Genomic DNA, 14,780 nt, shown 5'->3' with positions numbered 1-14,780 from the left:
CTCTTTAAGGGATCAGAATAGAACACGTAAGATAACTTATCATGCACACCTGTAGTAATTATACCTGTGTTGTACAATGTATGTGGAGTGTGGGAATCATGATGTTAGCCAGAGACCAAATGATTATTATTATTGTGATGTACCTCAGTGGTACAATTCTATTGCGGTTAATACAAATCCCTGCAAACAAAACCCTTAGAGACTTTGGTACAATGGAGTACATGTACACACTGACATTGTTAATCTGATTGTGGCATTCTACAACAAATTGCTCAATACAGTGATTTATTGAGTGGGCTTCCACTTTAAGATTACTGTGTCTATTTGTCATGTATGTAAAGCTCAGCCTCCTTCAAACTCAATGGTTTGAAAGGGTCTGTCTGATTGGCCAATATTAAAGTTGCAGTACAATGACATTTTGGCCACGTGAGGGCATACTTCGTACTTGAAAACCTTGGCAATGTCTTCAAGGGTGGCATGGAATTGAAATGGGATTAAAAATATTGACATTTCTAGGTAGTCTCTTAAGTTATCTAAATCAAAATTTTTTCATTTTCACGGAAGATTGAAAAAAGAATGGATGAACTAAATACTTATAATGAGAAATGGGAACCTTGCAATCCAATGTTATTGTTTAGTACAGTTGCTTTTTTGTTAATTTAGAATATGACCATTCTCATTTCGTTCCCTTTTCCTGTCTGTTACCTGTACTTCTTTAATCATGTTTTTTTTTCCTTTTGTATAGATTAAAATAAGATAAAAACTTACTTGAAAAAGAAATTAAAAAGTTTCTTTACCCTCGTTCAAATTTTCATTCCTATGAAGAAGTTCAATGTTTTTCTCAAGGAAACTTCTCCCAAGTTATCGAAATCAAAAGTATTCATTTTCACAAGATTGACATCACCCTTTACCTTTCCAGTCAAGGAAGCAGGAATCAAAAGCCAAAGATAAGAATGAAGAAACTCAACGGACAGCAGATGAACACTACTTTGATAAATATGACATTGTTGAAAGTTCTTATCATATGTCCATGGAAAGACTTAATATGCATCTAGTAGATGAACAAAATAGATCAGTAGAAGGTAAGAAACTGTTTATTGATTTACAAGGGTAATAATAATACACATTCAGTAGTTCAAATTTTTTCTCAGCATTGAGCTTTCGATGTGTTATAACCTTTGTAAATCATTTGAGCTACCAAGCTGATTTTTGGTCAAACTGTTAATTGTATCCCATGCAAGCCAAGTTGAATGGTTTAAACCAAAAATATAGAATGTATACCCAGGTTGGTCATTGTCACAACATGTGGCTATGCCATATTGGTTCTGTGATGCTCAAAATATGAGCCAAAATGTTCAAAATCATCATCATTTGCCCCACTAAATCATGCATTGTGCCTAAAATACAATTTACATTCTTGTTAATGTTAAAGTGATGAGAACTGAAATAACTAGGGAAATGTATGCAGTCTTCACATCAAAACAACCAAAACAATCTGTTGTTTTCTGGACTCCTAGTCTACTTGTATTGTACAAGGGTAAAGAAATCATAGTACATCACATGTCAATTGTTGGCCTCTACACTTCCCAACAGTTAAGTTAATGAAATGAATACATTACATTGTCTTATGACCTGTTTAAATATGATAATATATGAACAACACTTTGTCATTTCCAGAAACCTTCAAGAGACGAACAGAAGGTGGTGCTATGAAGATAAACATCACGAATCTATCAGTTGATCTCTATCCATATCATGTCTATAGTAAGTATATTCAATATTGCTGTTCATATCATGTCTATAGTAAGTATATTCAATATAACTGTTCATATCATGTCTATAGTAAGTATATTAAGTATAGCTGTCCATATGTCTATAGTAAGTATATTCAGTATAGATGTCTACAGAAAGTATAATATGTTAAATCTCTAAATGTATTGATGGTGAGATGTCTTTTACTAAAAACAGAAAATTGATTTACAATAAACAATGGTGACATTTCATTCAGTTCTCATCACAACACCGAAAATGTCTATGAAGCTTCTTAATAGCAGGATAGATTATAATTACTTCTTTAATAGCACCCAAAAGATTAGAAAAGTCAATAGAAATAAAGGGGGAAAAATCAAGCGTATGTGGTGTTCGGACTTTCCATTCTGTAAGAGTCTAGATGCCAGTGGATTTTAAACACAATATACCTATCAATGCCTTCTCCATATTGTGTTGATATATTAGTTTAACAATAATCAGATGTTTTGATTACATTAATTATTAAATGTGTTTCTCTAATTTCAGATACTGACAGGTCACACTGGACAAATTCTGAGATTGTATCTGACACCATGGAGAAGCGAGATACATGGGCAAAACATCTATTGGCGGACTTCCGGCAAAAAGTCAAAGCCGGTAGAGATCAGGGAAGACTCTATTTACAAGACGTCATAGCTGGTCGATATAGTCAAAGAGGTCAAAGTTCAGAAATGTCAAGGCCAAGGACAAACAGTGAAGTTCAAGGTCATCCACCATCTCAGCGACCCCAGACTGTGGGCTACAGCAGAAACATGGATGTTTTGCAGGTCAACAGGCCGCGAAGTCAGAGTGATGTAAAGAATCTGCACCAATCCAGAGGGCCTCAACCGGTCAAAGGTCAGCATGGCGAGTTCAGAGGTCATCCACAGCCTCAAACAAGATCCAGAAGACAGCCTCAGTTAATGGAGAATTGCATGATTCTCAAAGTTGAAGACTTCGCCATCTTTGCTGTGTCTACAGAAGGTTCTAAAGATGTCAATAAGAAGTTCTTTTACTCCGACAAAGCTGCATTTTCACTTCCTGATGAAATGTCGTCCTTGTATGTGGAAGCTACTTCTTACTATTTTCCAGAAGGACTTGAGTTCCCAGGTAAATATTTAGATATCATTTCCCAGTATTTTTCTTCATTCAACCAATGTAAAGATGAGTGACTTAAGGGGTCTTGTCACTGCAAATCAAAGAGTGAGCAGTGACAAAACCCTTTAGTATGAAAGTGGAATTCCACTTCAGGAAACGGATGTATATATAAACTGTATTTCAACTTTATTGTTCTCAAACTGTTCCAGAGGATGCATTACCACCATTGCCTCATGGGACTTAGCAGACAGACGTATTTATTAGATGCACACTAAATATTCATAACTATCTATGTAAAGGTAATAAGCACTTAGAAATGGTTGACCAGTGTGAGAAAATTGATGTAAAATAAAGTTTCAGTTTGGTGTTTGTTGGCAACAGCATACAATTTATGTGATGTGAAATCATGAAATGACTCCAGAACTCCAGAACCCAAAGTTTGTGAAAATACCTTGAAGTTCATTTCCTGGAATGCATTCCTCTTTAACAAGTATTTTCCAGTAATATATAGATGGCGTGCTACCAATGACTCAATATTGTGCAATCTAATGTTTTATATACTGATAGTTGAAATATGAAACCAGAAATTTTCATTTATGATAAAAAAAATATGTCAACACTACAAGGACCAGTATATTACATACGTACTAAGTGCTATATTGTTCTTTTCTCCTGCTGTCCATTGTAATTAGTATATATATAAGTTCTTTATTCACAATAACACAAATGAATAAATAAAAAAAATGAAATGAAAAAATAATGGAAATGACAAATGCAACTGGGTGCTGGAAGATAGCTAATGAAAAGCTAGTTCATGGCAACATTCCCACACTCTTTCATAAATGAGGATGTCAGCTATTTTTTGACGCTTTTTGAACCAAGGACACTTAATTTTACTTTAATTTTCGTATAATACAATCTTTAACTGTTTCTCATCTTGTTTTTATTTTCATTACAGTTCCAGAACCTAATATGTACTGTGAAGTTAATCCCTTAAGATTAGATATTGATTACATCACAGTTCTGTGGATTAACCAGTTTGCTAATCTCATGGCTTCAGGAGTTCAGATGGTAGGAATATATGATTCTTGTGTTTAATAATGAAGTTCCCCTAAAGAACAAGTTTTCTTGTATCGATTGATTGATAAATATTCTATGACATTTGAAATCATACATGGTGGAATTGTTAATAGATTGCAGTCACAATAGCAATGTTCTTGTACTAAGTAGTAGATGTATATTAACCATGGATATCTCTTAAACTTTGGTTCAGCTACATATACCCTTTATCAATCAATGAACTTTTCCAATAGCGATTAAATCTAACAGTACAGTTGCAGGGACAACAATCCCATTGACAATGCTTGTTGTGTTTTTCTACACAGAAATCTGATACTGATAGTGAAACTGGGTCAAGTACAGGATCTACCATTGGCTCAGACATGGATCATGTCAACATCCGTGTTGATGCCTTAATGCCAAAAGTAAGTACAAACCTGTTGCCGGCTCCAAGATGTATTGCGCGTCTCTCCATAAAACGATATATTGTGTACGTACTGAGGGTTTGCACACTCATGGTTTTCACCTGACAGTACCCTGGGGTCATCCGTGAAATCTTTCTCTGTCATTGATGGCATTTAGTCTTTGTTCTATAAAATCATTCATAATCAAAGAGGTTAAAATGTTTTTCCATCATTTCCTGATGAAAATGTTATTTCAAACGTAATAGACAAAACAACGAGAGTGACGTCCTCTTGCACAAACATCTTGGATCTGGAAAATCAACTATTGTGATCTTTCTTTTTACTTTCTGGCACTTTCTAAATCTCTGTTTGTCAACAAGTAGCGTTTTGTATTGGCACAAAATAAATGTGACTCAATAGTTCCCTCCCTCACTTGTACAAAATGACTCATCCAGAGATTTGTATTGTACTTCAATCATGCACTTTCTCAAAATCATGCTGGGTACTCCCCTGGTTAGGGAACGTTTTCAGTTGCCACAATTGTATACTGGAATAAACATGTAATAACTGACACTCTCATCTCAGCCAACCAAGAAATTTATGTTGAAAACTACAAGCAGATTTAAGTGAAAGACATCTACCCTAAAGTAAATGTAGGGATAACTTATCAACAGAGCCAGTCGTGACAGCCATCTTAAATCTTCTCAACACTTGCATTTATTTATTTAAATCAAAAAGGAGAATATCTGGAATATACATAGCTTTGATCATTAATTTTAGAACTGTTTCCCTTTGGCAAGTTACACATCAATTTCACATTCCATCATTTATATCTTGAAGTCCCAAGATGTATCGAGATAACAGGGTATTACAGGATTCTGGAAGTCAGAAGCGATGAATTATGCACTTAACTATGATTGGTTTTGATTTTCTTTATCTACAGATAGTCATCCCAGCAGAAGAAGAAGTCACTGGCCAACCAGAAAGACCAAATGCCCTTCAAGTACAGTTTTCTCAAGTAATACTGTCAAACTGTCGTATAGGTACATCATCGTCCATATCTGATTTAGCCTCGGCAGTACAGAATATCTATGGAGGGAAACTCTTTACTAACCAACAGAGCTTTCCAAATGAATCAGGGGATTTGAATGCTGTTCCCCAGATGTTGTGGAACCATGCATACAAGTCTGGAGAATCAGATATTAAAGATGAAAATAGCAGTGCTCCAATAGCTGTACAGGGAAAGGGAACTTCTCCACCACCTCAGACCACCATCAAGAGTGAAAAGAACAAGAAGGAGCCAATGGGAAAGAGAGCCTTCTTTAAGTCGGCCTCTGAAGATGTTTGGTGTGTTCATTGTGACCAGGTGTGGGTAGATTTTCTTGGTGTTGAGAATGCCAAGGGAAGGCCTGTACCTTTCATCGAATCTTTACCATTGGTCATCTGGGTCTGTCTCCCACCAAAGGAAAAGACCTATGAAGGATCAGAGGCAGGTGGAGATACACCAAACCTGATTACTGCAGAAATGACCTTTGCAGAGAAGAGGAAACTGTATGGGCATCGCAAGGCAGCATCGATGAGTTATTCCCTTAATAGATCATTGTCTCCACCGACATCACCAGACAGTGGGGAGTTAAGTGCGTCTCTGTCAAACCTTTCATCCTCACAAAGGAGCCTTGACCATAGGATACCATACTCTCATAGCAGTACATCATTGACAAGTACGTCGTTCACAAGTTCTCATACTTCTGGCATAACCATGGCCAGCAGTGATATTGGCATATCTCCCGTGTCATTCCTTGGTAGAAGTGACAGCTTCTCTTCATCAACAACCTCCGACAGTGCCTTAGGATCTATCCCAAATTCTCATATTCCATCCACATTCCTTCCAAGCTCTGCAAGCATTGACAGCTCAGAATCGAAAGACGACAACATAGCTGACAGACATTTTATTGCTGAAACTAAAGATAAACTTAGAGTGATGTTAACCCGTCCTCAGTTTCTATTCTTGATGCGATTACTTGATTCCCTTACAAAGATGTCTGATGCCATTGAGGAAGACATTGAGATGTTTCAAGGAAAGTCTGATAAAGTGTCCAGTATGGTTATAGCTGCCCGACTACATGCTGCAGAAGTAACCCTTGTCTTGCCACCTATTTTGGAACCTGATGATGATGATAATGATGATGAAAAAGATAATTCACAAGAACATCCAAATATGCAAGAGGATGGCTGCCTCTCTTCTCACTCCAACTCAAATGATACCATTCACTCTGAAGATGTAACAGAGGATCAAAAGAATACTGTAAAGTCGCCAGATGATTCGGAAAAATTGGATTCCCATGGGAATGAACATGACCAGACAAAATTAGCTACAAATACTCTTCCTGGAGGTTCCACATCTGAAAATCAAGTAATTGGTGGATCAGTAACTAATCAAGATTCAGGATTTGAGTTGCTTGACTTGGATGAAGTTCACATTGGAAATGGGAATGGATTAATGGAAGAAACCATATCTTTCAGTAAGAAATTTAACCGCCTTGATAAAGATGAAGAGAAAAGACAAAGGACGTCCTCAAAAGATGGTAATAGTACAACCATGAGGGCAGAGCAAAACCCTGTAGCTGCTGTATCACTTGACAACATACCAGGAAGCAATCACATTTCAGAAGATAACACAGTGAGGTGGAAAAAAGGCCATGAGGATGAGGAAGCTAGTAATAGTGCATCACAGGTGATCGGACAAAATCTCAGTACTATGCTGCACAGTGAAAAGTTTAACAATACACAAACCAATAAACCAATACTGTCGAATGTTGATTCGGAATCTTCTCTACGTGATCTCTTAGATAACTCTGATCAAGATGCCTCACATATACTGGACAGTAATAAGAGTCAAAGTCTGACAAATTTGTTAGTAGAAGAAGAGGGAGTACAAGTACAACAAATTAATACACTGCCATCTGAAACACAAAATTCTCCAGAAACAAATGTTCAGCATTCTGAAGAGACAGAAACAAAACAGAAAGTGAAAAATGATGTACAATCAGAAGATATGGTAAGTTTTTCATAAAATTAATATTTTTTGTGTACAATTATCCATTTCATATGCTTTAGTAAATATTTATGCCTAGTTGAAGTTCCTTAAAGTCAACCATTTTTGTCAAAGTTGATAAATTTAGAATGTAATTCTGGAGACAGACGTTTGTAACAATATATGATAATTATCATATATATATATTTAAAAAAAACAATCCATCATCTGCACTCTAGCTGTTGCTATATACATGTACTTGTTTGATTTAATAATTGGTTGATTTTGATTGATTGATTGATTGAGTGATTGATTGATTGATTGGATTGATTGGTTGATTGATTGATTGATTGATTGATTGATTGATTGATTGATAGACAGACAGATAGATAGATAGATAGATAGATAGATAGATAGACAGACAGACAGACAGACAGACAGACAGACAGACAGACAGACAGACAGACAGACAGAGTCAGAGATGGATAGATGGATTGATGGATGGTTGGATAGGTAGGTAGGTTGGTTGGTTGGTTGGTTGGTCTTTCCTTCTGTCCATTCATTCATTCATTCATTCATTCATTCATTCATTCATTCATTCATTCATTCAATATCTCATATGTTTTATTTCAGGTGCCAATTCTGAATATTGAAATTTCTGATTTACAAGCAGCTGTGCAGCTATTTGGCGACAAAACTGGTATCAAACTTGCACTAGGAAAGGTACTACCAGAAGAATTAGGATCTTTCAGTTACAAGGAGTTTATTGAACACAGAATTTCAGGTAAATGTTTATCTTGGGAGCATAATTTATTAAAGTGGCCATATGGATGAAGATTGGGTATTTATTTTGGATTTGTAATTCATATAACAATTTTATCATGGCTTCAACAGAATGACAAATTCCATAGTTACGACTGGCCTCTGGCTCAAAAGTGTATTAAATTACATAAAAACAAAATTATGATACTATCTTGCAGAATTTTTTGTTACATACATGTTTATCACTTTTGTAATTACATTTGGTTTGATAATATTCAATATCTGAACACTAAAAGTGTATTCTTTTACATATCCATAGAGAGTAATAAACGTAAACAGAGTGACCTTTCACCCCTTCCCAAATCTGAAGACCCTGTGGTTGGGTTAAGGCTGTCAATGGGACCAGCTGCAGAGAAATACTCACCTGGTGCTAGTAAACATCTTGGTGTACGTGTCAACGGTTTAGATACACAGGTTTTGATGACATCACTAACAAGTTTGGTGAACTTGATTGAAGATGAGAAGAAGGGTAATGAACTCCCTATGCCGATTGATGTTTCAGTGACGCAAGCAAATATCAAATTAATGGTATGTACCATCTTGTGTTTCTTCAATGAACTGTTATATCATTACATATTTGTACCAGAGATTACTTGCATCAGTGCATGCTTATACTAGTGGTATTTGCATTGCAGTGCAATCCCAAACACATTATTGCATACCTGTATGCAAATTATATGCAAATTAATGCCAATCATGCTTTTTACACAAATTGGGTGCTGCACAGTATGATTTTTATGCAATTTTACTATTTTGGATAAACATAATAATAACAGAACCTCATTCCACATGGATTCCAGTTTGGAAACTCAGGGGTATATGAGCTTGTACTTGCAGTGTTTTCTGTTGCACTTTCACTCGCTGTGCTCTAGTATGACCACAGATAACACTACAAACATGCATGCAAATACCCTGAGTACATCACACTTGCACTCACACATCATGGATTCTGTTTTACTATTAGGTATACAACTAGTACATGACTATAACGTGTGCCCATAATGACTGCTTATATAACTAACTCTTCCCAAAGCCAACCCTAGGGAAGTGGCTGTTATCTGAGTGTCAAGAGAAGGTAGTAACATAAATAATTATTTTTTTTTTAGAGTACACTGTTGCCACGGACTGAAGATACAAATACAGTAAACAAAGAAACAGACAAGGATGATATTGATATACAAGAAGGTATGATATGATATAATATGATATGATATGATATGATATGATATGATATGATATGATATAATATGATAGGTTATGACATGACATGATGGGACGGGACGGGATAATGTACTGTACAGTATGATAGATGATATCTGATACAATATGATACGATATGGTGTGGTGGTGTGGTCTGATGTGATGTGATGTGATGTGATGTGATGTGGGATTGGGCCATGTGATATTATGATGTCATGTGATATGGTATGAGATTATATGAGACAATATGACACAATGCGATATGTATGCACTTGCATTTCCCAGAAATCACAATCATAAATAATTTGTGTTGATAAAGTAAAGAGAGATATAGATAGCAGGAAGTGTGGTTGGACAGATAAACAGACAAATTAGTAAATCTATTAATTAATTACTTGACTAATTACAGGACTGTCAATGTCTGAAGCCCCATCTGAAGGAGCACCATCATCCGTCGCATCATCGCCACCAGAGGATACTAACAGCCAAGCCACATCATCAACAGAAGAAGTAAATCCATTACTTGAAGAAGTACAACAACTTAGAGATCAACTTGACAAAACCAGATCTGCTCTTTCCTCAGTTGAACTAGAGAGGGCGTCACTACTGAAATCATTGGTCAAACTACAGGATGAGTTGATTGATGTTGAAAGAGAACGAGAAAGCATGAGACAAGAGGTTGTGAGACTCAAAACATTGAAAAGATCATCATCAACATTATCATTGAAATAATAAGAACACAATCCATTACCTGACAACATACTATGGAAAGCATGGTAAAAGACAAACTGTCACAATGAAGCACTCATAAATTAGCAGCTGGAAAGATCTGTTTTCATTTACATGTGTCAGGAAGGAATTTCGCAAGTGGAAGTTTATCATCTGTTAATTACTTGACTAATAACAGGACTGTCAATGTCAGAAGCCCATCTGAGAGAGCGCCATCATCTGTCGCATCATCACCACCAAAAATACTAACAGCCAGCCGTACACATGTAAATCAAACTAGATCTTTCCAGCAGCTGATTTATAAGTGCTGCATTGTGACATTTTGTCTTTGTATTTACTATACCATGCTTTCCATAAATAAAGTGAAATTCCTTCATATATGCAAATGAAATTGAACAAACAAGAGAACTACAAATTTACATAATTATACAGACACTACCTGGCATTGACATTGATTCTTAAGTTTTGATCTGTTTGGTACAATTATCCAAGAGAAAATAGAACATTTTTATTTACACTTTAATTTGCTTGTTTCTTTTTTTAAACTTTTTAAAGTGCAATATGAGTTGAAGAAAGCAAGTGAAAAGTGAACACATAATTGACTTATCTTGTGTACCATTTCTCAAAATAGTGTGGTGTTTATTTTGATTTTTGTTGACTTCAGTAGTTACAATTCCCGATACCTGAAATAGAATTGTACTCTCACATCATAACAGTACCAATTATTTTATTTCATTACTTGAACTTGGATCTACACATGTGTTACTGTAGGCATGCAGCAAATTAAGTCGTTCTTCATGTTCTATTTGACCCTCTAGTATGAGGTAAAATGCTATTGCAGGTACCGAGATTTGATTTATTTGATAAATACTCAGATACTGTTGTAAGGAGTGAACTTTGAGACAAGAGTTATATCCATACTGTAAGGAGTGAACTTTGAAACAAGACTTAAATCCATTGGAAATAGGTATATTCACTGTCTCTTGAAAGATGATTTTTTTTTCACTTTTCAAATTCTGTCAACCAAGTCCAAGATCTTGTTAACTCTTCCCACAAGACTTCCTACATGTATTTTTAATACACAGTTTTAAGTTTTGATTCCTCCAATTTTTTCCCTATAATTTTTATGTTTAATTTTAACTCGCTGAGACATGCATGATTGATATGTGAGCAACATCCTACAAATTTACAATGTGTTGACAATCAAGTAAACGGTCCAGATCTTGTATTTATGTTTTCACTGAGAGAGTAGGTCACTGTCCATAATGCTATCAACTACTTGTAGACAGGAAATTCAGCTATTGAAGTAAATAGAGCAAACCATTGCAAGCAAAAGTTGAAAATGTTTTATAAACTGACTAAAGTTGTGAAAACTGTATAGCTACTGTAGGGCTTTAAAGGGAAAAGGATATCTTATGAATTCACTATGTTTGATAAAAACTTGAATGTTAAACAAGATAAAATACTAGTACATTGGTTTCATTCATTTTCACTTGTCAGTGCAGAGTTGGCATTGATCAGAACTTAGTTGGAAGTGACATATAGGCCTTGCTAAGCAAATTCTGATAATGTGTTGTCTATTGTTTCTATAGGTATTGTAATTGGTTAACAATACAAGCAGTTTACAATATATTGAAAGACCCACTTTGAAAAAGGATTAAACTTTCATTCTTGCAAACCAGAGCTGTTATTTCTTCTGTGACACTGCGAAATAATGAGATGCATTTCGGATGGTGTCGTAAAAGAGGGCTTGGTTTGCGACAATGTAAACATTAGATGTGAATAACATTTGTCTGACAAAGATATAGAAAAAGTTGGTCCAGAACAAAAGAATAACTCTATATAATCCTCATGGCTTCAAAGATAAGGTAACACTAATGTGAGAACCTGGGATTGAAACATTGGCCTTTAATTACAAAGGTCAAGTTCCAATTTACATGTAAGAGCTGAGCTATAGAAAAATTTGGTCATGAACTAAAAAGTGATCCTATGTAATCATCATGGCTCTACTGATAAGATAATACTAATGTGAGAACCTGGGATTGAAAACTTGGTCCTTAACTGAAGTTCCCTACCAAGGCCAATATGTCATTTCTGCATAATTTCATATCAATGCTACCTCCCTACTGATGAATAAAAGTGATTGAAACCGACACATTTTATCTTGTTTAAATAAATATGTTTATTAAACTTACTGAATCCACAACGTATCTTTTTCTCTTTAACACTTCATTTTGTTGAATTCACAACAGTAAAGAAATGTTAAGCCAATTCATATTTTTTGATATTTCAGGTTAAACCATGCACCATAGACTATAGAAATACATAATAGTAAAAGTGACAGTTTGGATGAGAAATCAGTGTTTATATTTTGGACTTTTAATCACTTTTAATCACAAATAAACACAAGTAATCTACCTTTGTTGGGCATGATGATGTTTAAATCTATGGAGAAGTGACCGCGACATTCACAGACTGGACATGACATAGTTATTATTTGTGTTTACCGAGTTTCGTTGCGTACAATAACAAACTTTTTGCACATTTTTTAGTTTCTTTGCATTTATTCAGATACACACATGAGCTTGTGATATATTGCTACTTCCTTCTTCTTTTTTTAAGTAGAAAAACATGTTGAAGTTTTATCATTGATTAAAAATCCAAAAATAAAAATCCATTTCTCATCCATACCATCGCTTTAAATTAAGTACTATGTACAGATTTTATTGCACGTTAAACTAGACATTCACTGAAATTAATATCACACCTGTACATTTCATATTTCAAAGTCAGTTCAACTTTAGAGTGTAAATGAAATAATATATTTTGTTAAAATCAAATCTAGAGAGTCAAAAAATGCTGAAATTGAGTACTAGTGTATAGTTCTCAATGTCTTCCAAATTCAGGATTGCCTACCTTGTTCAACAGTCTTTTCTAAGTGCAAACCTTGCAGCAGGAAATTTTCAGGTAATTTTCAGTTGAAACAGGTTAATATTACACTCAAGTATGAATTATCTTCACCTCTAAAAACCATTGTGTGAGATATGGAAGCATAATTTGTTTGAAATTTAGAGTGAAAATGTACAATGAGAATTTGTTTTGTTTGTCAGGGTTTACTTGTTAGACGAATAACCCAGGTTGCTGTTGAAAGTCAAATGAGATTTCCGTTCAAATTGAGATTAAGTCAGAAGACATATGAAGCGAGTCTTTTGACTTTTTTGTGAATATATTTAATAGTAGAACACATTTATAAAACTGAAAATTCGCATAGTAATGTACTCGCCACTCAGAAATACAAATTAGTTACGTCATGGCCGTTGGAGAGACTTCAACCATGCGCCAACGTTTACATCGTGCGTTTACATTGACACGTGCCTCCGTATGGCGCCACCAACGTCCAAGCTATGAAACAGAATATTAATTCGCTAGCTAGTCAAGTTCTAAAACCTATCCGTTTGCATACACTATCCTTTTCCAACATTCAATGCAAAATGTCTGTAGGTGCTTTCATGTATACCAAAGAGTTGTCGAGTAGAATTCAAAATTATTTTTTGAAAAATAGATATTTTTGATTTTGATGTAGATATTTGAATTGTACAAGTAGAAGGTATATCAACCCAGATATATATCACAAGCCCTGTATCAGTTTTTATTTACATGAAGTGCAATTTTCACGTAGGATAAATATGTTTTCTTTTTAAGCCTACAAATAAAACTAGTACAGTACAAACTTTAATTGTTGTGACGTCGCCAATTAATGAGTAATAGCAAATCTCCTGATTTTCTATTTGTACAAAAAGGGATGTATTGCACAAGTGAGTGTGTGTGTGTGTGTGTGTGTGTGTGTGCATGTGTGTATGTGTGTATGTGTGTATGTGTGTGTGTGTGTATGTATGTATGTATGTATGTATGTATGTATGTATGTATGTATGTATGTGTTTCAGTTTCTGGTTGAGACTAAAAATGTATTGTATTGTATTGTATTGTATTGTATTGTATTGTATTGTATTGTATTGTATTGTATTGTTACTTCTCCCTCGACAACCAATTTGTAAAACGTGACCCCAATCCCCCCTATAATTATTGAATGCTTCCTTATCGATCCAGACTAACCATTGGAGTGAAAATCCCCATAGCATGGCATAGACCATGCCATACATGATAGAACTCAAGTTTTATATTCCCTGTGCTGATATGCTATGATACATGGATACAAATAGCGCCACCTGCGTCCAAAATCTTTAAACTTTATGTTAACGTTTATGTGTCAAACGACGACAACATCGACACATAGATTATGGTCACGATGATGATTGGCCATCAAGAAATGACGATATTAGAGGTTTATACACCAAACACCCTAATCACGTGATTTGTCGGTCCGGATCGAAATAATGTTTCACTTGAGCCTTATAACCGTGTTGAAGGGACACGTCACAGTACAAATAATTTTTTTTTAAAATTCATATTACCGAGTCTCATGGAGTGATTTTACAATTACCACTCTGGCAATCGAGGCATCAGTTTGGTAAGATAGACACAAACTAAAACTATTTAGTTATTTGATATGGTAAGTTATACCAGGGAATATGAATGGTAGCGGTGTCTCTGCTGAGCGAATCTAATCACCTTGTAATATATTAGTG

General features: G+C 35.1%; 1 protein-coding gene across 1 annotated transcript in view; it reads left to right on the top strand.

Moving 5' to 3' along the window:
* Nucleotides 1-13,809, top strand: part of LOC144448360 (bridge-like lipid transfer protein family member 3B) — a 36,080-nt gene extending 22,271 nt beyond the window's left edge. Inside the window, exons 7-16 of the mRNA XM_078138581.1 lie at nt 920-1,082; nt 1,678-1,764; nt 2,296-2,898; nt 3,845-3,957; nt 4,272-4,370; nt 5,293-7,407; nt 8,017-8,167; nt 8,465-8,733; nt 9,312-9,390; nt 9,815-13,809. Coding sequence (XP_077994707.1) covers nt 920-1,082; nt 1,678-1,764; nt 2,296-2,898; nt 3,845-3,957; nt 4,272-4,370; nt 5,293-7,407; nt 8,017-8,167; nt 8,465-8,733; nt 9,312-9,390; nt 9,815-10,137 — 4,002 coding nt within the window. The 3' untranslated portion in view covers nt 10,138-13,809. The remainder of the gene's footprint in view (nt 1-919; nt 1,083-1,677; nt 1,765-2,295; nt 2,899-3,844; nt 3,958-4,271; nt 4,371-5,292; nt 7,408-8,016; nt 8,168-8,464; nt 8,734-9,311; nt 9,391-9,814) is intronic.
* Nucleotides 13,810-14,780: the final 971 nt, after the last annotated feature.

The sequence above is a fragment of the Glandiceps talaboti genome, chromosome 17 (genome assembly GCF_964340395.1).
Source record: "Glandiceps talaboti chromosome 17, keGlaTala1.1, whole genome shotgun sequence".
Taxonomy (NCBI): domain Eukaryota; kingdom Metazoa; phylum Hemichordata; class Enteropneusta; family Spengelidae; genus Glandiceps; species Glandiceps talaboti.
Note: the sequence above shows the minus strand (reverse complement) of the source record. Positions and strands in the feature narration are given on the sequence as shown.